General features: G+C 31.6%; 3 protein-coding genes across 3 annotated transcripts; all 3 read right to left on the bottom strand.

The window, feature by feature from the left end:
- Positions 1 to 1,315: 1,315 nt before the first annotated feature.
- On the bottom strand, positions 1,316 to 6,144 carry LOC123221138 (probable hydroxyacylglutathione hydrolase 2, chloroplastic). The gene is made up of 8 exons (XM_044643857.1): positions 5,976 to 6,144; positions 4,817 to 5,002; positions 3,986 to 4,189; positions 3,481 to 3,604; positions 2,913 to 3,013; positions 2,699 to 2,773; positions 2,500 to 2,598; positions 1,316 to 1,773 (listed from the first exon to the last, which is right to left on the bottom strand). The coding sequence occupies exons 1-8, from the start codon at positions 6,030 to 6,032 to the stop codon at positions 1,627 to 1,629; spliced, it is 993 nt and encodes a 330-aa protein (XP_044499792.1). The 5' UTR covers positions 6,033 to 6,144; the 3' UTR covers positions 1,316 to 1,626.
- Positions 6,145 to 10,377: 4,233 nt separating this feature from the next.
- Positions 10,378 to 18,119, bottom strand: LOC123221137 (calreticulin-3-like). Its single transcript, XM_044643856.1, has 14 exons — positions 17,894 to 18,119; positions 17,684 to 17,791; positions 15,511 to 15,703; positions 14,878 to 15,136; positions 14,538 to 14,594; positions 14,392 to 14,439; positions 13,950 to 14,036; positions 13,810 to 13,867; positions 12,991 to 13,058; positions 12,697 to 12,792; positions 12,521 to 12,577; positions 12,337 to 12,420; positions 11,721 to 11,750; positions 10,378 to 10,658 (listed from the first exon to the last, which is right to left on the bottom strand). The coding sequence occupies exons 1-14, from the start codon at positions 18,102 to 18,104 to the stop codon at positions 10,647 to 10,649; spliced, it is 1,368 nt and encodes a 455-aa protein (XP_044499791.1). The 5' UTR covers positions 18,105 to 18,119; the 3' UTR covers positions 10,378 to 10,646.
- Positions 18,120 to 19,585: 1,466 nt separating this feature from the next.
- Positions 19,586 to 25,001, bottom strand: LOC123221126. The gene is made up of 4 exons (XM_044643837.1): positions 23,357 to 25,001; positions 22,720 to 23,022; positions 22,225 to 22,316; positions 19,586 to 20,816 (listed from the first exon to the last, which is right to left on the bottom strand). The coding sequence occupies exons 1-4, from the start codon at positions 24,329 to 24,331 to the stop codon at positions 19,949 to 19,951; spliced, it is 2,238 nt and encodes a 745-aa protein (XP_044499772.1). The 5' UTR covers positions 24,332 to 25,001; the 3' UTR covers positions 19,586 to 19,948.
- Between the last annotated feature and the right edge of the window lie 2,978 nt (positions 25,002 to 27,979).

Below are 27,979 nucleotides of genomic sequence, written 5' to 3'. Positions count from 1 at the left end.
CTCCCTCCCGAAGCAACCTCTCCTTCCGGCGAATGTTTTCCTCCCATTTGGAGGCTCGATCGACGTCGGCTTGGCCTTGGGAGACGAAGAACTTCGTCTTCCCCGACGAAGTTCTTCGTCTCCCAAGGCCAAGCCGACGTCGATCGAGCCTCCAAATGGGAGGAAAACATTCGTCGGAAGGAGAGGTTGCTTCGGGAGGGAGAGGCCGTCGGCAATGGAGCCGGAACGATCGTCGAAGATTTCAAAACCAAACCCTAGGGTGAAACTGCCATTTTTTAAAACTTAGGCTGGGGGAAAATTTTAGTTTTTAAAGTTTAAGGGGGTAAAATTAGATTCTATTTTAGTTTATTTTTAATATTATAGTAAAAATGACGATTTTACCCCTACCACCGTTAGGGTTTGGTTAAATCTAACCGGTCATGGGTAGGTGTTTAGTGTTTCCATAGTTAAAGAGATGACTTTTGAGAAAACGCTAAACCTTGGGTGGGAAATAGTTGTTTGGCCTTTTATTTAACTATATTAAAAAAATTGAAATTTAGCTAAAATATCAGTGAAAATCTACTCAAATGGGGTCTTCATTTGTTTCTTAATAAAATAAATAAAATTTCAATTTCATCCTTTTGAATCTTTTATATGTATTAATTAGTATTATGATCTATGTTTTATTATTTATTTTTGTAATATATTTTATTGGTAAAAAATTAACCTCTTTTGCAAGAGTAGATGAAAAAGACATTCCCTCTACTCTAATTTTACATGACATTTCGCTTTATATTTATGGAATAAGGTTGTCTTGATAAGGTTGTTGGTTGGCAAGCCTAAAAGGGAAAGAAACTTCACTAATTTACGCTACTTCCAACTTTCTTCGACAACCGTAAAAATAAGGTTGGATTCAATCTAGATCGAATTCAAATAACACCCGACATTGCTTAAATCTATCCCTATTTATACCTATGTTTATGCTCATCGCCCGTAGTATTACTTTTTGTAAAATTAACTCTAAATTCAAAAAAAATAATTACCAATATGAAAGGAAGTTGAACATATACTATGATTTTTCTTTAATTTTGGTCATAAATATGGACATTCATCATTTCAATTTGGCCAAAAGACTATTTCCCACTTAAGCTTTGTTAAAACAACGGAAGCACCCTGGGTGGGCAATAGTCATTTGGCATATTAATTCACTAACGGAGGTGAATTGTGGATGAAATTTTGATTTTTTGAAACTTAAAAGCGAAAATTTCTCATTTCATCAAACCTTGGGTGGGCAATAGTCATTTGGCCTTTCAAATGGCCAAGAAATGAATAAACATGCACAAAATCCAAATCAAACATTATACTCTTAAAAGGGGAAAAGAGAGTTACAATGAGAACATTGGCAAATTATTTGAAATATATATCACCTCACCTCTCTATACAAAGAGACAACATTAACAAGTAAAGTCTTAGATCAACAACATTATTAGTTCGCACATACTTAAGATTAAATTTGATATGCTAGATTATGCTAATTGAAAATAGATACATATCAAATTTAATCTAATCCATTTAGGGTTCGTACCGATTTGCCGTAGTTTGTGTTGAAAAAATAACGCTCTTGATCGTAACCTTAGCACAAGAGTCTCAGAAGTTATCCTTCGCACAACGGACAATGCCTAAGGCTTCTGAATCGTTTGCTGAGTCTGGAATACCTAAGGACTGCCGGATTTCAGGACTGGAAGTGCGAAGAAATGGATTGCAAGACTTCTCCATCTTTATTGTGGTTGGAATCTGAAAGAACAACCAAGTAAGCCAGGTCATAAGAACAAGAATACATCCATAACTAGGTGAAATGATACGAAGGAAGAAACATTTAAGTTATCTCTGGCCAGGTTGTAAAACTTGTAAGATGGAACCAATGTTTTCAGACCCGGTCAAGAGCCCGGTTCAGGTCTTGACCGGTTGAACTGGTTAACATCATTGACATAATTAAAAAATTTACATATAAATTAAACTGGCTTAATCCAACATAAAACGAATTTAGCCTAAAATGACAAATTTGCCACCATACAAACTTAGATTCAAGTCTCAAGTCTTGCATTTTCCTCCTATTATCTAATTCAGTTACAAAAAATTAAATAAAAATTATAACAACATATAATCAAGTAGAATTGTGTGTTGGAAATATGATGCATATCCTTGCAATAGCTTATTGAACTGAGATACAATGTGATTCTCCCGGTTTAGCCCTAGATCGATCTGGTTCAATGGCTAATACAAGTTTAAACACTGAACATGATCGAAGTGGTTTGACTAGTTGATACGGGTTTTAAATGTTGCATGGAACTTGACAACTGCCATGGCAAAAGCTTTTATATTCAATGGTTAAGGTAATGTAATGTTGTTTCATACAATTATGCCTCTTGTTAAGAAAGAAATGTCACAAAACTGCAAAAAATTAAGTTCTCTAAGAAGATTATAATCCAGTTACTAAAGGAAGAAAGTCTAAGAAATTACCGTGGGCAAGCCCTTGTTGCGAAGTTGAGCTATATAGGTTGCATAAGATTGGAGGGCCTCATTGTTCGGTTCAATAGACAATGCAAATTTTGAATTACTCTGTCACAATATGTAGACCAAATTAGGGTTACAATTAAATTAGCTTGAAACAATCAAGCACACACTCTGGCAAAGTGCCAAAAGAGAGAGAGAAAGAAACCATTGTGTATTCGTGGCCACAATAGATACTTGTATCATCAGGCAGAGACATGATCTTTTGAAGAGAGGAAAACATCTGCAACATAGAGACTCACCATTTTCATATACAAATTCATGATCAATCGATGAAAACAATTGAGTTTTCTATTTTCACTAAGAATTTGAAGTCTTCACAAACTATATATATTATTTTTTAGAGATGCAATAAAAGTTACCTGCTCAGGCGTTCCTTCGAAAAGCTTGCCACATGATAAACTGAATAGAGTGTCTCCAGTAAAAATTGCCCCCGATCCAGGAAAGTAAAAACTAATATGACCTGTTTGCAATTGCCAAGATAGCGAATCAGAAAAAAGGAAATATTCTATACCAAGATCAGTGGTATATAGGCATGCAAAGCCACACTCGTGAGGATAAGAAGAAAATTTTGGTCGGCAGTATTCATCTATTCAGGGCACTCTGAAAATGTCAATATCAATGTTTTAGTCCCCACCATTATGAGTGGTGTGGATGTCCATTACAAAGAATATAGAGCCACATTGCATCAACCTTCACTGTCAATAAAGAAAAAAAATCTACAAGAACCAAATTAATGTACTTTGAAAAGGGGCATATGATCTTCCATTAGTATATTGCTCAATTATACAGCTATCAATGTAACACTATAAAGTGGACATGGCAGTGGCATAATAAATAAAACTTTTTTTTCATCTATGTTTTTAAGTAAGAAAATGCCTCTGAAATTATCATATAATTTCATAATGTGATAGATTAATGAAATATGACCTTGGGTATGACCAGGAGTTTCAATCACATGCACCTCATGACCTGCAAACATCCACTTATCTCCATCATTTAAAACTATATCAATGCCAGGAATCCTATCCCTGTCTATTGCCGAGCCAATCACCTACAAACACCAAAGGAAAGCATAAATTTCAAAGAACAAAAGTCATCATAGAACAGAATCATTTAAAAGATGTCCCTCTTCAAGATGTGGTAGCACATGCCATCGTCATCTATAAACTTCATGGAGAATTCCATCTTAGAAACAGATCAGGGTTTTCTTCAAAAGAAACAGATTGGACACAGCACTATTCTTCACATGAAGTGCAAACCTATAACACTGGATAAATGCAAAATTCAAAGAAAAAATTGCATTTAACATGTGTGAACACCTGACTATCTTAAAACAATTTTTTCAATTCAGTAGTTGATGTTCATTCAAGAGTCAATTACTCATTTTAAGTTTAACTGCAGAGAAAAGGATAGAGCGGTAACATAATCATACCTTTGCACCGTACCTTGCTTTTAGCTCCATATTACCACCAGTGTGATCATTATGATGATGTGTGTTTAGTATGTATGTCAAGTTCCGGTTTTTCCGACTCAAAGCATCTATAACAGGTACAGCTTCAGAAGGATCAACAACTCCAACTGTTCCTGTGTCCACATCATGTAAAAGATACGCATAGTTGTCTCTGAGACATGGTACCTAAAATAAGAAAGTGAATTAGGTAGCAGACAAAATAACATCTATGGAGATGCAATTTGACCTCATCCATATGTAACTTTACTTATCAATAATGCAGTTAACTGGACTCCCTCTTAGTACAAAACCAACGTAAGAGAGCACAAAAAGGGCAAAAAGGAGGGCTTGCAAGTACCACAAAACACAATTTCAGTTGTTGTTTTGGTATTGACAATCAATCATGAGATATTTAATTAAAACCAAACCATTTATCTGATACAAACATGAAAAGCTAATGAGGTGTTAACTTTGATATTCCTCCATCAGATCCAGCAGGTTATTTAGAATAACCTTCTGTGAATAAAAATTGAAGGTACTTCAAGTATTTTATATAAGGCGCCCTCATTGTAATCCAATAAGGCCAAAAAGATGATGAGAAACCTTCACAAACTAAACAAAAAAGTAAAGACAGTTAATAAAAAATGAAACCTTTACTTTAATGCTTCAAACACAGTGGATAATTAGAAGTTGTGAAGGATACTTAGAAAATCAAGATTAATGAATTCCATTAAACCAAAACCAATAAAAAGGGGAATCAAAAGCAAATAAAGCAGCTGTTATACATAAATCTGACACAAGAGATAAACTCACCAATTCAATTTGCAATGAGGAAGACATGTTAGAAACACTGCAAAACTGAGCAACTCTAAGCGAACGACTAGTAGCCAAATGCAATGTCTTGAATGGTATTGACAACAGCCTCATAAAACCATACAAAAGGCCCTTTCTGAAGCAAAGTTGCCTTGTTCCTGGCAATACAGAAAGCCCGCTAGTCCCCTAAATTACAAGAAAACAAATTACTAACGAAAATTAATTACCACAAAATCATCAAGTAGATAACTTTATGACTTCTCCATATAGATATGTGCATTTCATAAAAACACACCAACAAAATATCCCATGTAACCTATCAGCCATTGAACAAAACCATGCTAAGATTTGTATCAAAATCACAACATTCAATAGTGATAAACTTGAAAGTTCACAAATTAATACAGTGCTCCAATAAATCATTTCAAATTCATTACAACATCTGATCTGTAAGTCATTTAACGAAGACTATGCCAGGATTCATATCAAAATCACAAACTTACATCACCCCATCGTGCTTATAATGTACTTGATTATCACAAATTAAATAAGTATATCACTATGACTTCTATCCATACAAGCATTAAAAATTTCCTAAGAACGTATCAACAATAAACCCAATTGTCTTTCCAGCCATTTAACAAAGACTATGATAAGATCCATACCAAAATCACGCCTCATAGGACTCAACTTGCTTAAAATTTACATGTGTAATCAAGTTCAAAAATTTTACATCGTATTCTTTTGCACTAAAACCGCATCAAATTACACTTATTATTATGCAAATCTAGTACCAACATTCAACAAAATTAACACCAAGAAAAAAAATTGCAATAAATAACGCACTAGTTCACCTCACCACATGCAAAACTAGAATAAAATAAAGCAAATAACCTAAAATAAACCAAAACAAAATCTTTCTTTTTTTCCATTATTTACTCTCTCGTTTGACCGATTTCACCACACGGGCACATGAGAACACACATCAAAAAACTATTTTTCCAAACCATCTTCACATAAACAAACCAGGCCACAATAGGGTACTCAAAAAGCCACCTAAAACCCAAACCATGCAGGAACTGAGAATTTCACACCAAAAAAAAAAAACACACAAATAAAAAACCAAAAGAAAACAAAAAGAGAGAAAAAGAAAGAAGACCCTTGAGCAAGTGAAGGAGGCCATGGCAGCAGATGAAGCTTTGGAGATGATTTGCATCTCTCTCTCAGAGGAATTCTAGAGAGAGAGGGGGATTTCTAGAGAGAGAGAGAGGGAGAGTTTTTATTATAAAGAGAAAGTGGTTCCCGGCTGTTCTCAGTGGGGTTGGCAGTTGGCACTAAATTAGAATTATTCTTTTTATAAAGACGATTGACAATTGTCCCCCTAAAGTATAAATAAATTTCGATTTACCTTATAATTAGAGAAATAACCACAATCACCTTAATATTATTTTTTATATCAAAATTAAAGACAAAAATTTTAACCTAAATTTATTGATAAAACTAGGGTTGGATTCAATGTGGGTCCAATTCAAACAAGATCTAATTCAAGACTAGTTTGAATTTACGAGTTGAGATTTGAACTCGATTCGAAAATAATTTTACTTTAAATTTGGTGTAAGTTAATTTAAACTCAAATATTTAAATAGATTTGAAGTCAATTTGTTTTATGAAAACGAATTTAATAATTAGCTTAAACTTAACTTGTTTCATTTAAACTCGAATTCAAACTTAAATAACTTAGATTGAATCCAACACTAACTAAAACCGAGAAGTAATTTCATAATTATTTATATATTAAAATTTGAGTAATACTATGTACACCTATAATGAATATTAATTGGGGTACTAATGATGATATGTCATTATGTAATTGAATGTCACGTTTTCATATAACTCAAACTTGTTTAATCATATACCAAAATTAATAATAATAATAATAATAATAGAGGAATCTATACTTTTTAAATGAGTAATATAACATATAAAAACAATGGGCAATAATTGGTGATTAAGTGGTCCAATTATTAAGCAATGTTATGTACACCTAGATTTAAGTATCTAATTTGATATTCGAATGATATATTATCAATATTTAGATAATATGTCATTATTTAATGATACTACTTTGTTTTTTAGTATCCAATTAAATATTCAGATGATAGGCTCAAATCTATGTCTTCTATCTGAAAGTTTTAATACTCCACCAGTTTTACTAAACTTTGCTTTATTCTATCTGAAAAGATAGTATTATTTTATTTTTAATTTAAAATCATTAAATTATACAATAATATATTATTTTGGTATCTAAGTTGATACTTAAAATTTAGTGCATATAATTTTATTACTAATTATTTATCTTATCTTTAATTTAAAATTATTCAATCATACGATACTTGTCAGTTTGATTGTATTAGATATTACCCAATTATTTGTACCAAAAGTTTGTTGTTTCAAATTTTTAGGAGGATTGTGTTATGTTGTTAAACCTCAGGGACAAAAAATTCTTGATTTTATGATTTCATTTTTTTGTAGGTTGAGAATTTTAGTAATCATTAGTTTTTATTTATGAATTTATTTGGTGGAGAAAAGTTAGATTTTATTAGGTTTATTTATTTAATGTGTTAAATGGGATCCACCACGACGCTTTCATTAGAGACATGGGTGGATGTTAGAGTTACAAGTGGGTGAAAGAAAAGGACAAAATTGGAAATAAAAATCTCTCGTAAATACATATATCATTTTCCTAATTTTCTCTTTCATTCACCTTTAATAACTTGAAATATAAAATTTTTAACGTGATTGAATCGATGCATAGATGATGTAGTAATATCCGAAAAATGTTTAGTAAACACCCGATTTGAGATTTTTTTTGGTATTTTTATATCTAAAGAAGTAAAATTTACGATTTCTAATTTGACATACTTGTTTGAGTTTAAATTTAAATTTGGATCGAATAAATTGAATTAAAGTTAAAGATTCGATTTGTTTTTATGAGTTGAGTTTGAATCAATGCAAACAATTGAGTTTAAGTTAAATTTCGAATTCGAAGCTCAGTTCTTTAGTTGCAAAATAGCTTTTTAAAATTCAAATTGATCTTAAATTAGATTTTATTCAGACTTAACTCAAATCAAATTCAATCTTATTCACAATTTTCTTTCGTATTCTACTCTATATTATTTTTGCATTATTTTAATTTTCATTATTTCGTATTTTTGTTTCACGAAATGTATTTGTGAATGTAATAATACATCGTTTAACTATATTTTTTCGCAACAATACATCAAATTTTGCAGAAAATTTGATCAACCCATTATATTATTTGATCATATAAAATAAAATTTTGTTTGAATTATTAAAGACATCAATGATATATTTTTATTCTTATTGAAGTGAATGAGAGCCTTAGTAAGCAAAATGATCCTCATTCTATTGAGCCAAAGACTAAGACCTTTGAGGTAGAGCTCAAGGTCGACTTGATTTAGAAGGAATTGAATTCGAATTGGTTTATATTTGGCTATAGTATTGAGTTGAACTCGACTTACAACTATAGTTGAGTCAAAATTGATCAAAATAATATCGTTTTAATATATATTGATTAAAACAATATTATTTTAATTGACTCAAATCAATTCTCTCCAAGTTCGTGAGTTTAGTAAGTTGAATACCTTTAAATTCAAGTTAGATAATATAAAACTTTTAGGTTCGAATTTGTTTCGAACTTGTTCAAACCAAACTAAAAAATGAACTTAGACCAGCTTGATTCAAATCCAATTCTAAAAAAAAAATAAGATGAAGTAGGAAAGTCAACAAATTAATATTAGATGGATATAAACGATGTCAAAGTATTCTTATCTATTATTGGCTAAAATTTTACCAAAAAGGGAGTTGAGATGTCAAATTGAAACCACAAAAATTGAAGTACAAGTGAAAATCCACTTTACATATAATGTCATTATAACGAAACCTTAAGTGAAAATTCATTTTATATATTATTTATCATATCACTATTAAAAATAAAAAATTATAAAAAATATTTTATTAACTCACAATTAAATAAAATGATGTAAATATAAAAAATTAAATAACCTAAATAAACGTTTCATATATGTCCATATATATAAAAACTGGGAGCTCTGATTATTTTTGTATTCATGCCTTAAAATTTTAGTTTAATGAATTTCCTTATAAAGAAAATAAGATGTATGGTATTAAAATTATTTTTTATTTTGGCCAAAGGACTATTTTCCACCCAAAGTATGCATATTTCTCAAGTTTTCCCATGTTAACTTTGAAAATCTTATTTACCCACCCATGGGCTGTAAAAATTAACTGAGTCCGTTAGTTATTTTATTTTCCCCTCTTAAACTCTAAAAACTAATAATTTCACCCCAACCCAAGTTTTAAAAAATAACATTTTTCTTCTAGGGTATCTAGTTTCAGATTCAATTTTCTGGTGTCGTTTCTTTCTCTTTGACACCGGAGAGTTGCCTGAAGAAGACTGTGCTGGAGAGGAAGAAACAACACCAGAAAATTGAATCTGAAAACTGGAAACCTTAAGAAAAAAAATACTGTTTTTTAAAACTTGGATTAAAGTGAAATTATTAGTTTTTAGGATTTAGAGGGCAAAATTAAGTCAAATTTAAGTTTATTTTTTATAATACAAACAAAATGACGATTTTACTCTTGAAACCGTTAGTTTTAACTATACACAAATAAATAAACGAGATTTTTAAAATTAACGGGAGGAAACTTAAGAAATGTGCATAACTTAGGTGGGAAATAGTCCTTTGGCCTTTTATTTTAAACATTACATGATGGGTGGTGTTGAGCCATGCTTGTCTTACCCACTCTTGGATCTAAGTTTGTCACGGGACAGCAATATATTTCCTTACAGGGACAAGAGCAATACCTTAACTTTCAAATGTCCGATAAGATGGTAAAACTATCATTTTAATTAAAAGATATTAAAAAATTAAAAAATTATTATATTTTTTATTTAATTTTAAAATTTAATAATTTGTTATACTCAAAATTTAAAAAATACTCATTTCTCTTCCAAGGGTTTTTAACTCTTTAGAGACAATGCATTTTCTCCCTTTTCTAACTTCTCTCTCCTTAGCCACTCTTTCTCCCTTTTTCTTACGAAAACGAAACCGTTTTTGTTTAAAACGTTAATAAATAAAATAATAAAATTATATATACCTATTTAAATATATAAATAAGTACATCTTTAATATATATTATTTTATAATTAAATAATTTACTTAAAATAAATATATATAATATTACTCAAATATAATATAACTGTTAACATACACAAGTCAATCTACTAAAGACCCATAGAGGCACGAGTCATGGGTGCCCTCAGCTTGCAATGTTGTAGGCTAACATGAACCATAAGACCCACCCTTTGGAGGACCTCGACACGACACAACTCGTGGCCACGACATACCACACCAAATTCACCCTGGCAAGACCTATGGCTATGTCTACTATGATTAAAAAAATAGAAAAGAAAAAAAAAATCTCCATCAAATATTTAGTTTGTGTTAGATCACAAATATCCGCTAATATGTTTCCTTCTTCGATTTGAATAAAAATGTCAAATTCAAAGAGAAAATACATGAAATCCAGTCCCCAACAATGCTAGCAAGTGAATCAATTCATTAAGATGGGGAAATCATTCCCATTTTGATTATGATATTACAACAAAAAAAAAAATTTTGCAACAGTGAGTTTTACATGATGAAAAATTCTGCCTCAAGAAATGTGAAACATACTTAGTTTTCAAGTAGAGTAACACATACTTGTAAATTGAGGAAGATCTAGCTCATAGTTCATCCTGCCAGATAAAAAAGGAAATATTAGGGTTTCCATAGAGAACACTTAAATAAATAAATACTAATAAAATAATAACGAATTATCATTATCACATTATCATATTAAAAACTATCACAAACACTTACAAAGTTTTAAAATTTATTAGATACACTCATGTCACGTCATCACTTTTCCAAAACGGTGTATAAGTTTGTATTGATAAAATTACATATACAAAGCACGATGTATCATATCGTATAATCACCAACCGTATCGTATTAATTTCTTATATACTTTAAGGTATATATCGTTTTTCACTTGTATTGTATAATACTAATAATCATGTAATACTTCATGAATAAACATGCTCTTACAAACGGATACAAACAAACCCCAAGTATTATGATATAATTTTAAAATAAAAATAAAATAAATAATTAAATCATCGAATCATATGATAACACATCAATTTGTTAATATCCATTAATAAGAGAACTTGTACGCGTAGCATTAATCTTTAGAGAAATGGGATTCACATACTGATATTTGCACTTGTTGCTAGAAATACCCCGATCCTACTAAACGAACCCAAGTTTGAAAGAGAAAGGCCTAGGGAATATTATCATAACGATACTCTTAACTTCACATGCTCCTAGAATACCACCAAATGCATTTAGTGAATTTGAGTTTGGAATTGAGATCCCTATCAATCCTTACAATCTCTCAGAGGTAGGAAAACTCAATAAACTTTGAGGAAAATCCTAAACCTTCAGAATTCTATCATGTTACAGCACTAGTTGTTGTATTTCAGTTGTAATGCTTGTTTCATCACCTGCATTGTTCTATTGAAAATCCTATTGCCTTCAATCCAAACATTAAATGCAAGTTCATAAATTGATTTTACAAGAGGTGTAAAGACAAGGCTTCCCATGGCATGAAATAAATGGGAAGTGAGGAGAGGCACCAAGTCGAGCAGCCTCATATTCCATATCAATCATTAGAATTAGCAGAATACTCTTTGGACGGATAGAATAGAAATGAAGAAAATAAAAAACAGAGAAGAGAGAGTGTCTTCAACACTTACATGGTAATCATCCAAGTCATAGCGGTCACGCTGCAAAACCAAAATCTTTGAGATCAAATTCATGTTTCATTAAAGCAACAGAAGTATCACAAGTGAACCATGTGTAAAATATTTCAAGGCCATAGAAAGGAAGGACCATCCAACCAACTAGATGTTTTTCTGCAAAATTACATTCTCATCTTTTAGCTACTAATTTGTTCTGTTGTTTCTTGACAGAACAAACTGCACTGGTTATTCACTCAACGATAATCTTAAGAAAGCCAATGAAGTCAACTGCAGCCATGTATTTCATCATTTTCGTTCATCAAACTCGTTCATATATAAAACAAGATCTTTCAAGGATGGTCCAGTTTTTTAAATTTTATTTTGACAAATACTTCTACTAGAAAGACCAAATTTTGGTGAAGCTCTACAAGTTGCGAAAATTCCAATGTAACAAAGCAAAGACACTCAGCTAAATGACAAGCAAGCAATTAATAGAGGACTTCACTTACTTGGAAAAAAGGAAAAATAGACTAAGGGTGATTGTGTTAAATCAAATCAAGAATAACAATAAGAAGTAAATCACAGTCTAAAGAAAAAAATGATGGATGAGAGGAAATGTGAGACACATTACCCTTCTGCGTTGGCTCCTTTCTTCATAACGACGATTCCTCTCTCTCTTCCTCTTTTCACCTTCTTCTCTAGCTCTTCTAGCCTCCTGCACAATAACACACATTAGTTAAAGCAAGATTCAGAAAATACAATTGAGAATAATTGTGACATTGATTGCAAAACCCAGTAAGGAAAGTTAACTAAACCTCTTCTTCCCGAGCTTTCCTCTCTTTTTCTGCCTCCTCAAATGCCTCTTTTTCAGCCTGAATTTTAACATAAAACAAGGTTAGAAGTGGGAATCGATACAGATGTATAAGAGGTCTAAACAACAAACCCATAATGAAAAAGAAATAGAAATAGACTTCAGAGTACTGTGGCTCACCTCTCGGTTGCTCGCCCAAATATCTTCTACAACTTGTTTCGCATATTGCGGATCATCACAAATCAAGATGTTGTCAAAAACAGAGCCGGCCTTCACCTGCAATGCAACGAACGATCCACTAATTCTAGCATAGCTAACTTTATTAAGAAAAAGTACAGTATAATGCTGTAGGTCAAAGACTGTTGATGTATGACAGAAACTACTGGAATGATATCATAATATGTAGATATCAGAAATTTAAATTTGCACTTCTATTCTTATTAGAAAAAACACAAGAATATTCAAGCTATTTACCTGCCAAACTTCAATTCCCACATATTTGATTGGCTTCAGCACATAAAGGTCAGGGTCATCTTCAAACTCTGGACAAAGATAAGTGGGGAAATTATTCAATGTTTCAAATTACATTTAGAGAGTGAAGTTTCCAATAAGTGCAAGATTGTTCAGATACTAGGTGAAAACAAGTGCACCCAAACACATGGACAGATGCACAGGCGCATGTACTAATGAATACTTGCTCCAAAAAAAATATCCCTTTATTGCAGGAAAGCCAAGTGACTTTATTTGCTAACCAATCAATTCATTTTTTTCCTCTAAAAAAAAATATAAAACTTTTATGCTACAAGAACAATTAAATTATTTGGATACATGAACAAATTGTTAAAAAGTCGTTACAATTTTATGTTTGGTCTAATAACTGATCTATACGAGATTTTAAGAGGTTAAATTAATGACCTTTCATATACAAAGTTTACTTTTTAAATCATTATTATTGTGTTTTGGTCAAAGGCAAGGTTCAAGGGCACATGGCCAGGGCCTTGTATGCACCCTACATTCAGCTGGATCAAATCTTGGTCAGATACTTGAGGCAATATCAAATTAATATTTTAGCACAAACCACTGGCTCGTACCCTTGAAAATAGGAGTTTCAACCAAACTGGATTGCAGCAGTTTTACCATACAATCTGGTCCAACTCTAAACTTAAATTTACTCCACCTGGATACCTGATCAACTTTTCCATACAATAATTTTATTTCTCTTTTAACTAACATTTAAATGGTTTTCCTCAAATCTTCAACAAGTGACACCATCTAGTCCCTGAAGAGATTTACCTGGGTTATTAATCCATGGAGTCTTCCACCTTCCCTTGTAGTTGGGGTTCTTGATTCTCTGCAGTACCACAAAAAATTCAAAATTTAGAAATTGCAACAAGAAGGTCTGATTCAGCTTTCTATTAGAAACTTGAGCACACCTTGCGCTTCCATGGTCCTTTGTAAGCTGGATTCGGAATCTTAGGTGGCCTCCATATTCCATCCTCTTCTTCATCCCAGTTGTCAGGCTATCAACAACAAGAAGATAAGGACATGCATTGTCATAAATTTATTTCTCCTCCTATGGCTTTCTACTGACAAATAAACTTAGACAAAAATCATATAACCTATTCTAATTGATAATAGAGTCATCCTTTCAGCAAGATAAACTACAGGGCAAATATAGGAGTTGGAATCCCTAAGAAAATATAACCACAATCTATCACATCCCTTTTGGAAGGAAAAATTAAAAAACAAAACAAAAACAAAAAAGAAAGAAATTTCTGGTGGGTTTGGTAAATTGAATGTCTTGAATCTCCCTAAATAGACTGGAGAGGAATGGAAGACAACATAATTGATGAAATTCTTAAGCAATCAACGAACCTCTTTAGCTTTGGGATCAGGAATCTCAGCCGGGATTGAATCATATCCCTGCAATAATAAGACAGGTAAATATAAGTGTAATTTATGTGGAACAATTCCTAAATACAATTTCAGCAATCAATATGAAAGAGAATCATACATCATACCTCTGGTTTTACATCATTAGGATCATCAATGTATTCTCTATCATCCCAATCTGCTGGCTGTGAATGGAAATATATACGAAGTAAGAGAAGCGGCAAGCCTAAAATAAGCAATACTTGATGCTTTCTAATAAGAAGAGATACAATGATAGCTTAGACATGATAATGAAAATTCTACTCAAGCAAGTTGTGGTTTCATAATGATAAGTAAAATCTTCAGAAAACAAAAAAAACAAAAACAAAAACAAAAATTTATATCCAGAGCTTCAAAACTAGCATGGTAACAATATTTCATAATATGAATACCACAATTCAAAAAGAACATAAGAGCTCATGGTTATACCATTTTCGCATTAACATCCTTGATTTTCCGGGGGGGAAGTATATCCCAATCTGTGTACATGCTCCCTGAATCTCTTTCTCGGTTATCAACTAGGATGCTATAACTGGCATCAGGCCTAAGAATGAACGTGTAAAAATGTGTTAGCTTGTCTGTTTCACATTGGAGATCCTTTTTTATGGGATAATTTTGCCCTTGATAGGACAGTATAACGTGAAGCTTTTTTGTCTGTGTGCCACATATATCTGGTCCAAACATCAAACTGCATAAAAAAAAAGTGAAAGTCAGAGGACTATCATTGCGTATACTGCTATCTAGTAATCTTAAGAACAAAAAACAATGACCGCATAATACTACTTATATTAAATGTATAAGCTTTTTCATCAGTGAACTACAGTGAAAAACCATTTTTTCACCTTATATGACCATAGTAATAAATGATTATATATCTAGTAAAAAATAAGTTACAAATTAAAAATCTTTCAAAAAAGTTGTACAAGTAAAGCTGGAATGCAGTCCAGTCCAGATTATAACAAGGTATTATTGTGTTTAATCCAGTCCAATCCCCCATACTAAAAGGGGGCCTAAGCTGCAAAAATGCATATGCCACATGGAAAATACAACAATTTTACATACACGTAAGGGGTATCACCACCAAATTTCTTCTGATTCACATAACCAGAATGAAGCTTAATGTAACCACCACCACATTCAATGTTCTGTTCAAACTTAATAGAGTATTGGACCACTAGAGTTCTATTCTTGTTGCTGAACTCTGGTATCTTTGCGGATATGGCAAAATGTTTGGCATCATTATAAGTCTGAATACCTGCAAGACTTTCAAGCATCATCAGTATCTGCTATGATCAGCAATCTTGGGTAATCAGTAACAATCGACATGCCACTTTATCTTATCCAAATATTCTCATTATTATCCAACGGCCCACAGCAATGTGGTGTTCACCTCCTCCTACTTGCAAATATAAAAGCCTTAAGTTCAATGAAGTTATTAATCGATAGGTTTTTTTTATTGGTCTCAAAAGGTCAACAAAGCACAAAAAACGAAACATAAGTTTACCAATAGCCCTTTGGACCAAAACAACAATTAATCATTTAATCCATTGGCTGCTATTAAGTTAGAAACTAAACCCGGTCCTATGTATTTCCACTACATATAAGCATGGAACTTCAATACACTTAATTTCTTACTGATCGATAAAATATGCATCAATGAACATCAAAGTCAAACCCACCAAGTTCTTCAAATTTCAAGTAATTTAATACTATATACTAAAATACTTGATATTCCATCATATACCCAGTAAAAGTTATTCATTTTCTATTCAGTTAGAAACTGCAGGTCTGTTAGGAGCATTTTGTTACATTTTTTCCTGTTTCCCTAGAGTAATTAAAATGCAGAATCTGTGTTCAGCACATATTCTCATTTTCCATTTTCAGAAAATGCAAGATCTTTCTTTCCCTAATTAGGAATAGAAAGCAACCAAAGATAAAAAAGCCTTTATATTTTAAATTAGTATTCTCTAAGTCATTTATATTTGATTCCTAAAACTAATATGAACATCAAATAAAATATCTTTGTGCTCACATATTAAATACTATATTTGTTTTTTTTTTTTTAAAAAAGAAACTCTACCCTTTCATTATTTTCTTCTTCAAAATAAAGTTCTTAAATAATCATACCGAGCATATCCTCAAATCTAAAACTACCAAATTGAATTTCTTATTCACTTCTTAGATCATTCATCGAAAACAAAACAAACAGAAAACAGAACCTTTACCAAAGGGAAAACACAATGAAAACGTGAACTGTATATAAATCACTAGCAGATAAAACAATATCACAAATGCATGAACTAGGAACACGATACTACTTCAATCCAGAAACAACATGATCTACAAAACATGGCAATTTGGAAACAATGCAGAAAAAAATATCTTTAACATCGTGGTCCATTTTGCAACCCAAAACGTGTTTTGATAGTTTATAAGTTCACAGTGACTTTGATACCATTTTTAACATTTTAGTCGAATAGTCTGACCCACTGTTGACATTTTGTTTTTAGGTTTTACAACCTAAAATGTGTTTTGACAACTAAAAAACTCACAAGTAATTCAACAAGTCTTTATCTTAACATTTCCAAGTGATGTGAGATTTGCTTAGGTTGTAAGACCAAAGTTAAAACATTACATGCATAATGAACTAAATTACAAGGGAGACTAAGAAAAATAAAAATTTGATTTTACCAACATACTTTATTTACATGTAATTTTGCACTTTGGTAAGTTTTAAACGTGAACTTGTACCACTATCACGCTAAAATACATATATTTTGTTATTTTCAAAAAACTCTTCCCTTTCATTACTTTCATCTTCAAAATATCGTTTTCATAACCATACCTAGCATGTCCTCAAATCTTAAACTAACAATCAAATATCTCCTTTCCTTTTGAGACCATTCATTGAAAAAAAAAAATTACCATAGATAAACACAAGGAAAGACATGAACAGTTATACCACAAAGAGACAACACTAAACATAGAAAAATGCATGAACCAAGAACACAACACTACTTCAATCGACAAATACGTGACTTACAACTACAAAACGTGGAAACAATGCATAGAAGAGTCAAACCCAAAATATTGCGTAATGAAGTTAACAATAAGGAACACTTAAAAAAGGGAACTCTATTATGCAGAAAAAACAATAGATTTTGTATAACTGTATCTTTAACAGGTGAAAATGAACTTGAACCACTCTCGTGATATTAATAATAAAAGCAAACACCTTTATCATCAGGATCTCCAGACCATTTCCCGGCAGTGTGCTTAAAAGTTCCGGCTTTTCCTTCAGCTCTCTTCCAGTCAGACAAAACCCATCTGCTTTTCCATCCATCTAACAAGTTTGAACAGAAAACAACGATTTTCAAACTTTGGTTATAACGATCAATTCATTAGATAATCATCAAGATTGTGAACTGAAATGATAAATTTTGACCTTCGAAGCGCTCTTCAAAGAAGATTTCAGAGGAAACGCAACGGAAAAAAAGAGATGAAAGTAGGAGGAGAAGTTCTAGATTCTTCTTCATCTTCTTGTTCAGTAGCATTCCTGCTAAAATATTCGAGTATACCGTAAAGCAAGGGCTGGCCAGCTCTCTCAGTTTGGCCCTTATGTAACCGCACAATGCTTTTAAAAAGTACATTTCCATTCCTTAGGTTTATAAAAACTACATTTTCGTCCTGAGGCTAAGTGTTCCCTTTAGATTTTTATGGACTTAGGGGAATCTATTAAATTTGATTTTTATAGCTCATGGAAATATTATTATTATTATTAACCATATCAATTCATAATTGTGTAATACGGAATTCCGAATAAAATATTTTTTTAGAATTATTAAATATGTAAGCAATTTTTTGTCATTAATTGATATGTGTAATTTTAAATGTCATTGATCCTCTCATTCTTCAAAAATTACACTTTGATCCCAAAATGCAGTCTATTGATTCCCCGGCCGGCTGCATCATAATTGTTACTACAACATAATATCAATGTTTTGTAGCACTTTGTTGTAATAGTGGTGTTCTAAATTCTAAAATTTAAACCATAAAAATATGAGTTCGAGATGTAAATTTTTAAGAAAATATCTAGTGTGAGAGTTTCACCCCGACAATGTGAATCACATAACTCTACGGATAAACTGTTGATTACACTTGATAAATATAAAAGTTAGTGAATAGAAAAAAAACGACAAACGAGTATGACATACTTGTAGAACAAATGCAACCTATTATATGTATGTTACTTGCAAGTATGCGTATCAAGTACTCGGGCTAGGCATTTTATGTAAAAGTATGTGTAAAGATGTATAGAAAGAGTGCCTAAAGTAGGAAGATACAAATGCACTTTCTTTTTCACTTTATAATCTTACTTATTCATAATGAAAATATTTTCATCATATTCTAATGACTTTTCCTTTATTAGACTTTCACATAAATTTGGTTCGGTGTTAAAGTATAATTATTAGTATCTTATAGTATATAATATATATCATAAAATATAATACAAATAAAAAATAATACGTATTATAAAATATATCATAATTAATATGATATAATAAATATATTATATAATATGATATGTATCATATAATATGATATATATTATCAATATAAATCAATATGCTTTAAAAAAAATGATAATATAATAATAGTGTATATGAAAAATTTTAAAATTTCTAAAATATTTGTGATATTTTTTAAAATAATAACATGTCAATTACATTTTTTAGTTATTTTACTAATATTTTATTATTTAATTTCTTAAAAATTATATCATACAAGACAATATAATATAATACTTAATATATAATATATGATATATAAAATTATTTTTTCCGTGCATGATTCCACTACTATATTATGAATATATTTTCTCCTTGACACACTTTTTTCAATGTTTCAAGTTAATTATAATTATCCAAAATTAAACTAAGAGGCTAATAAAACCAAGAGGTTAAGAAAGAATTCAACAGCCGTCCGGACCTTTCACTGGAGAAGCAACCCCATTAGATCATTCTTAGTTTTAAACCACTGATCAGATTTCACCCACCTGAAAAATTTCCTGTCGATGAATACCAACCCGAGTCTTGTGCTGAAAAGATCGAACGAACTATACACATTGCAATGTCAATGGAAAAACTTTGAAACCAAATTTAGAATCAAGAGAAACATTTTCCATTCTGAATGGAAACAAAACATACATATTCAGAAGATCATCAACTCTCTACTCTCCAAACTGTTTTCCTCTGTGTAATTTCAGTAAACAAATGCAAACTGGAGGGTGAAAAGGCACTTCAAATCTTCAATGCCTTTTTTCTTTACATAATCTTTATGACTACTACATCTATACGTCAAACCCCTGTAGGATTTATGTACATATAAATAGAATCGCCGAGCTCCTGGAACCACTTGGTGGTGTCAAAGCGCAGAAGTGACAGCTCAATACCACATATAATACACTGACAACACAGCATTTTAGGTGGTGAAGGGAAAGTCACCTTTTAGTTTTAGCTTCAGTTGGTCGAATCCGTGGTGATGATTGCGATCCACCACCAAGTGCAGCAGCGGCAGATTCAACATGTGTAAGGAGATATTCGTATATCTTCTTCCTTAGCCTGTCGATTGTCTCAGCTGATACTTGGGGTGCTTCTTCGTCCTTGCTTTTCCCAATTTTGTCTAACCAGTCATTCACACTTTTAAGCTGAGTCAACATCCCGGCAATTTGACCATTATTGGACAAAGATGATGTGTCAACACCGGAGTCTAAGAACCTTTCTACGAATCTGAGGAACCAGTCCTGGGATTCCATTTGCAACATTTGGGCCAAGTCAACTGCCTCGTCTAGGCCATCTCCTCTATTCCAGTCCGACAAGGGTTGGACCTGTGCCTTTTGACCACTGGCTGGACCATCTCCAGGTCTGCGAAGAGCTCCTGATGCGACAAGTTTAGAGCCAACTGTTGGGCGGGGTTTCCCTTGCGGTTTTGTTGAGGAATTCTTAGTGGAATTTTCCAGCACTAACATGGGTTGATTGCCGGAGACAGTCTTTTGGCCAAGAGCAGGGGCCAAAGGAGTTACAAGAGTTGAAGAAGGATCTTTGCTAAAAACAGAAAAGGATGATAAATTGGTGGCCAATGCAGCCTGAACCCAAGATGCCACTTGTTTCCGTTTATCCGATGTGATCTTTAGTGCTTCTTCTGAAGGATTTTCCTCACGATCCAAAGATGACCCAGCTGGTATAATTTTTGACAGAGAATCAGCAATCATGCGAGCATTATTCAAGCTTGAATGAAGTGTCAAGAATTGTTCCACCGCAGGTTGTGGATTGTCTTCCTTGGCAGATGATGTTAGCTCAGAATACAAGCTGCAATAAGAAAAATAACAGAAAACAATTGAGTTTGACAGAGAAAGAGAAGAATCAAAGCCGAAGGCAAATCTTTATGTAATTCAGAATAAATAACAATATCAACCTGCCTAAAAATCAAAATATCATACAAAAGTATTGGAACTTCTGCCGCAAATTAAAAGCATATTTTACATTATATTCAATATTTCCTGGGCATAGGTGTGTCTCTGTAAGAGTACCAGAATGCCACAAGAATTCTATGATGATTATGCATCCTTGAACATTCATCTATCAATAACCAAAAGCCTTTATCATACAAATAATCTACGTTTTATAAAATCCCACTATTACAATTCCTTGTGGTTCCGGCTCATGATTTTTTAAGTACAAAATCCTTCTAGCTCCTATCAAAGCTCTGAATTCCAACCATTTTGCTAAGGTATCAAAAGGTCATGCTAGGATTTGTTGTTGCATTAAGCAACTTCAAATTAGCACATTTTGCCATATACCCATGGATCTAGATTAGTATTACCTATGATTAAGCAATCAGCGAATAATAAACAGAGCCCACAAAAAGTGCCATGGGAAAGATTGTGTACAAAGCTAATAATATAGACAGCAGAAATAAATAAGGTGCCAGCAGTACGTCTTCCACCAATTCTAATATACAACAGCACCACAGGCAAAGAGAACTTTCATGTAGAAGGAAAAGAGTATATGCTCTCAGCAATTTCTAATTTGCTTACACCAAGGGAGAGTATAGTATGAGTTCAGCTAAGGGCAACCAGTAAAAAGAAGCATGGAGACTGGAATTTGAGAACTGAGAAAAGCCGACTATGGATAATCAGCCCTTCCAATTCTTTTAGCAAAGAAATCAAAGTGCCAGCGCTGACACAAATTCCTACTCTATGACAAGAAGAAAGCCAGCAATAGCTCATCCACATGAACTAACATCAGACAAACAGAGACATTCCATAAAATTCTGACCAATTTTCATTGACCTTAACTTCAAGGTCAAGGCATTCATTGACCTATTATTTCGATATATATATCCTCTTTATGGAAAGTTTACACAAAACAGAAAATCAAGTTATGTGGCCAATGTTTTTGTACATTGGCCAAGTACAGATTAAGAAACAGTTAAATCAGAAGATAATAAACGGGAAATTGTTTCCAGTGCTGCAGAGCTAAAATTTATCATGTTGAGTTTATTGTACAAATTTATGTGATACTCCTCTGTCATTAATTACCAATTTTTCAAGAATCCAGAAACTGTTATTATCAGCCACGTATAAGCTCTGAGACCTGTTTCCAACCCAACCTAATGAAATAGTCTTACACAGATCATATGGTACTTCCCAAAGCTTAAGGCGCAAAGACAAGTAATGCACCATCCAAAGCAATATTAGTTATGAGAGTAATGTACCTTAAACATCTGAGTAAGCTCTCTGCAACAGAAGCCTCCTGCATAGCCTCTATCGCAGCTGCCTGTGCAGCATCTCTGTGCTTTATCACTTCCTGCAACAGCAAATGTGGAAACATACAATAAGAAAAAAGAAAAGAAAAGCAAAAGAGATGTGCACATCTATTACTTTTTTGTCGAATAGGTTAGCCCCACCCCTATTAATCTGATTTCTTAGACACAATTTTGAAAAATCAATCCAACATATCTCAGCAAAAGACTTGAAACCTTAAGAGGCAAATCAAGGCTGCTGCACAATTTTACAAATCACTAGATCAAAATTTGCTAAAAGGGCATCCACGCATGTGTACATTTGTTTGTGCAAGAAATTCATAGCAAGTACTGTACTATCATTTATGCGGCATAATAATCAACAGACAGAAAGTTCAAAGAAACTCTTTTACAGAAGGCAAAGGAACTTATCAAAATTCAATATTCAAGTCATCAAATGGTTTATACCTTTCCAAGCTTTGAAAGTGAAGAGGGCAGTGCAGTCCATGAAACACTTCCATCTGTTAATCTTCTACTATTTATTGGAACCTTGACCAAATTTCCTGGTAGACCATTATTATTCAGCTCTCCTGATTTCCTCCCAATCGTAGTTCTCGTTTTATTTGATTTTTCTTGATCATTCACAGTTCCATTAGCAGGAACTTTCTTGGAGACATGAAACTTATTCTCCTCTTTAGATGACTTCACAGATATAACCTTATTTTCCTCTTTCGAAGGCAACCTCTCACTTGAAGTGCTTTTCCTAGGAGCCTGAAAAATAGGATTAAATTATTTTTTGGGACACAATTGTTTGTTAAAAATAAAATATAACATAAATAACCCAGCAAATATTAAATTTAAGGACGAAAGCCAAGAAAAATTAATTATGCAATCACAAAAATAAAGGAATCAAAGATGAACAATCATTCGGATCCTCAACACAATTCACCACCTGAACAAATTTTTTTTTCTAAAATTATAGAATATCCTCACATTTCAACAGAATTTGCTGAGCAAAAAAATTTATAAACCTCACATTTATCACAATAAGGAGTACAATGAAGAAAACTTGCTATCTAATTTTAAAATAAATGTTTAAACTCACCGAAGTACTTTGAGCTTCAGTCTTAGTATAATGTTTGTCAGCTCTCAACTTTGGATTGTCCCTAGTCTTCACCTCCATATTCCCTCCCCAGCTCTTCCTCAAAGCCTTTGCCCCAAGTTCAAGTCCCTGAACTATATTCTTGATCATGGGTACCTTATGCGTGGTGGGACTTGCAGCACGAAGAGAACTTGCCTTTTCAACTGATCCCAACTTTGCCGTACCCTTACCCAACTCCTTAATCTTTGAATGTTGCTTAACTCCATTTGCGAATTTCTCAAATGAAGTAGGCAAAGAATAACAACTTGTGGGCGAAGAAGGCATTGACCTAGAACTTGAAGTCTTCAACTTCCCCAAGCCCTCCTTCTTCAAATCTAAAGTCAATGCCTGTTTAGATAATTGATACTTTGATCTACTCAAAGTAGCCTTTTTCTTCTCCAACAAATCATCTTTAGCTCTATTCCCCAACTTCTCTTTTTCACCAACATGATTTCGATTACTTCCTATCACTACTTTCAAAGGCAATTTTACTTTCTCTCCAGGCTTAGACCCTGAAGAACTATTACTAATACTCTTATTATCGTTATTATCATTACTAAGGAACCCAAGAGAGTGAGTTGCCACAATATCTTCAGGGTTCCCTACACAAGGATGCCTACCGGGAACCGGCCTAACCCCGCGAAGAATGGGGACAGGAGAGGCAGATTCAAGCCTCTCAACATGAATAAACTGCCCTAATTGAAGCTTATCACTAAGAATCAAATCATTGTGTTCATCAGGTAAAGATACATAACTAGCATGGGATGAATCTGAAACCTTCAAATAAAATCCTTGGTTGGGAAAAAGCTCACCTCCTGCTAACGCAGGAACAATGCTCACAACTTGCAAGAGAGATGACCTGTGTTCACCTGCGACTTTCACATCTGTGTTCATATGTTGTAAAAGCTTGAGCAGCACACCAGGAACAAGATTTGCCATTGCCAAGACTCTCAATTTTCATCACTTTTGAAAGCAACCCAGATTAAGGAACTCAAATTTCAGGTGACCACACAAGAGATCTTGAACAAATAGTTGAAAAGATTGGATTTTGATAACAACCCAGATAAGAATAAACATGAAAACACTTATTTTTCAGATAATATTTGTTTCCAAAAACACTTGATATTCAAAATGGCGAGCCGTTGAAGAGTGATTAATCAGAGAAAAAATGAAAAAGAGACTATATTTTATTCCAATAATAGGAAGAACTCAGATTAAACAAGAAAGCATCAAAGTGCGGTAAGCAATTAAATCAATAACAGCAATAATGGAAAGTTTGGAAAAACAAGCAAAAACAAAAATAATTTTTCCGAGGACTCACCAAACAAATACAGAAAAAATGCGTTAAAAGCAAAGAGGTAAGTGGCATTTTATGGAAACCAAAAAAAAAATAAAAACACAAGACAGAAAGAGGAGAAAACGTCCAAGACTTGAATCTTTTGGCTGGATTCACACACAAGTTACAATAAACAAAAAGGAAAAGAAAAAGAAACAATGATAGATGAAAAATAAGCCAACCCAGAAGTGCAAAAAGGCAACTTTATGAGTGGAGATTAAAGAGAGAGAAAGAGAAAGAAGGGAAATTTAGGAAGAACTGAATGAAAATGAGAGAGAAAAGAAATGTTTGGAGGAAGAAAACAACACAGAATGATAAAAGGAATAATTGAATGCAAAGTGCAGGATTAAATGGATGAATTTTGTACATGAACGAACATGGATACGACAAATGAATATGATAGATACTCTACACACGTGGCAGAAACTGACACACATTTCAGACATACTTACTAAAATTATCAACAAATTTGGAGGCTAATTCCTGTAAGAGTGATATTATGCGAATCACCCTAGGGACGAAAATTGGGTTATACCCTTTTATTATTATTATTATAATAATAAATTTTATTCGAATCGAATCATTTATTTTGGATGAAATTAACTATACCGAATAATAGAGGTGTTCAAAATTATCCAGTAATTAAATTGAACTAATTTTTAAATCGAAAAATAGGTTATTCAAAAAATTGGTTCTACTATCGGTTCAAATATATATAAAAATCGAATTATCGTTTTACCTAATTTTCAAAACCAATTAACTGAACTGAACAAGTTTTTAAAAAATTAAATAAAATGTTAATAGAATATTGAATATATTTTCAAAAAATTAGAAAAAAATAATAAAAATGATAATTTTTTTAAATTCAATTTAAAAATCGGTTAATAGAAAATTTGGTTATGTTAATTGATATTTTCGGTTGGGTTCAAAATCGATTAATCTTTAAATCGGTTTTGTTTCGGTTCATGATTTTTTCCAAATTGAAAATTCAGTTCAATTCAAAAAATTAGCAAAGTGGTTTGGTTAACTGATTTTGAACACCCCTACCGAATAAGTTTAATCCCAAGTCAAGTAACTACTCATATAATCCCTAAATCAGTTAAATTAAGAGTTTGAGTTTGATATGTCATCAAAGGAAATTTGAACACATATTCTTTTATATATCGAACCTCTTCTTTTGTCATTTAAGCTACCTCGTGAGAGTTGAGATATAAACCTATGTATGTCAGTATGTGATTGTGTATTATTTTATTATTAATTCAAAGTCACCATAAAATATAAACTAATTTATATACTCGAAATAATTACACATAGTTTTATTGCTCTTATAATTAGTAAATAGAATACTCTATAAAAGGAACGAAATATACATATTTACTATGTGCACAAAAGATGAACATAAATTTAAGTATAAACAATAATATATTATCATATAATTAAATAATTTTAAATTAAAAATAAAATTTAATTTAATTATATAGTAAAAATTTATGTTTATTATTTGTACATATAATATTACTTTTACGTATTTCCCCTCCAAGGTTTGGCTTAAAACATATTTTTACTTTTATTTAACATAAATAATATTTTTTTACACAAAATCAAATTCTTATATGCTACAAATCAAATCTAAATATTTTAAATATAATAATTTAACGTTAAAAAAAGTTTTTAAACCTTACAAATCAATCTTTAAAATATTTTAAAATTTTATATATTTAAAAAATAATATTATGATCGTAATAGTTTATAACATGAAAATTATGTTTTTAATTTGTTATATTCTATTATTTTTTGAGGTGTAATTGTGTATAAATTATTTAAAAAAAAATATTAATTATCGTATAAATGAAACTAATTTAACTCAATTTAAATATGATCCGAGGTCAAACAATTTTCTTTTTTTTTTTTTGGTCAACAAAGGTGAAAATTTTCAAAAAAAATATTAAATTTTAGCAACGCAAAAATTGCAAATGGGTGCACGTGGCGCGTTGTGGGGATGTAAAAAACAAGAAAATGGGGTGTCGGGTAGCTTGAAAAGGTGTCACATCCCAACCCCAAGATAATTACATTTTGTACTTGTTTATTTATTTTGTTTTTGTTTTTTTGTGTATCACTTTTTTTTTTAATTTTATTTTGTTTTTATTTTTTATTTTTAATATTGGCTACAGTTTTATTACGAGGTATTAATATGATTAGATTTAAATTAAGTTTATTTAAAATTGATTTAAATGAGTTTAAAATTAGTCAGTCTTATATAGGCTCAATCGAACTCAAGCTACTCGTTAAATTTTTTAATTAAAAATTTTGATACAAAACAACATCATTTTAATTAATATGTATTAAAATAACGTTATTTTGATAACAAAATAGTTAAAAATTCAAACTGAAAATAAGTTGAACTGAATTCGAATCAAATTTAAGCTGGACTTCTACGAGATCGACAAGCTCAAATTCAAGCTCTGCTATATATAAACTGAATTGACCCTGAGCTCAAATTCAATTCGGTTCGAATCCAATCTTAGGTATTGGGTTCTCTCATATAGTAATACAATACACTAATAAAATAAATGTTAATTATTGATATATCATTATTTAATTAAATAATTTAAAATTTAAAATCAAATAAAAAATTAAATACCAAATCACTAATTTAATTAATTCAATCAATCAAGTCTAGATCAATGCCAATGACAAGTTTTGGTCAGCATTTGGGTTTAAAAATCAGGTTAAACTGGTTGGTCTGATTTGTTAAACAATCAATCATTAATTAAATCAATTTTGATTTATTTAAAAATAATTTTTATAATTAAATTAGATTAAATCATTTAAATTATTCGATTATAAAAAATTAATTTTTTTCAAAAATTCATTATAAAAACTTAAACCCAAAACTTTATTTACTACATTGAATATATATATCATCAAACTAACTTTATGTTAATGTTAAATTATATAATTAATATTAAATTATATAAAAAAATTTTAATATTATTTTTAAATAATTAATCGGCTTAATCATTGATCAATTGATCCAACCATCTATTTGGCTAGACCCTCTCTTTCACCGATTTAGTTATAAAAATATTGCTTAAAACTACAATCAAACTCATCCAAACTCATATGTTGTTATGGATATATTGACGTTGTGTTAACGTAATTATTATTATTATTATTATTATTTAGATTTAAGGATTCAAATTCGAGTCTCAACTTTTACATAACCTAAAAAACATTATTAGAGCACATAT

This window comes from Mangifera indica, chromosome 7 (assembly GCF_011075055.1).
Source record: "Mangifera indica cultivar Alphonso chromosome 7, CATAS_Mindica_2.1, whole genome shotgun sequence".
NCBI classification, from domain to species: Eukaryota; Viridiplantae; Streptophyta; class Magnoliopsida; order Sapindales; family Anacardiaceae; genus Mangifera; species Mangifera indica.
Note: the sequence above shows the minus strand (reverse complement) of the source record. Positions and strands in the feature narration are given on the sequence as shown.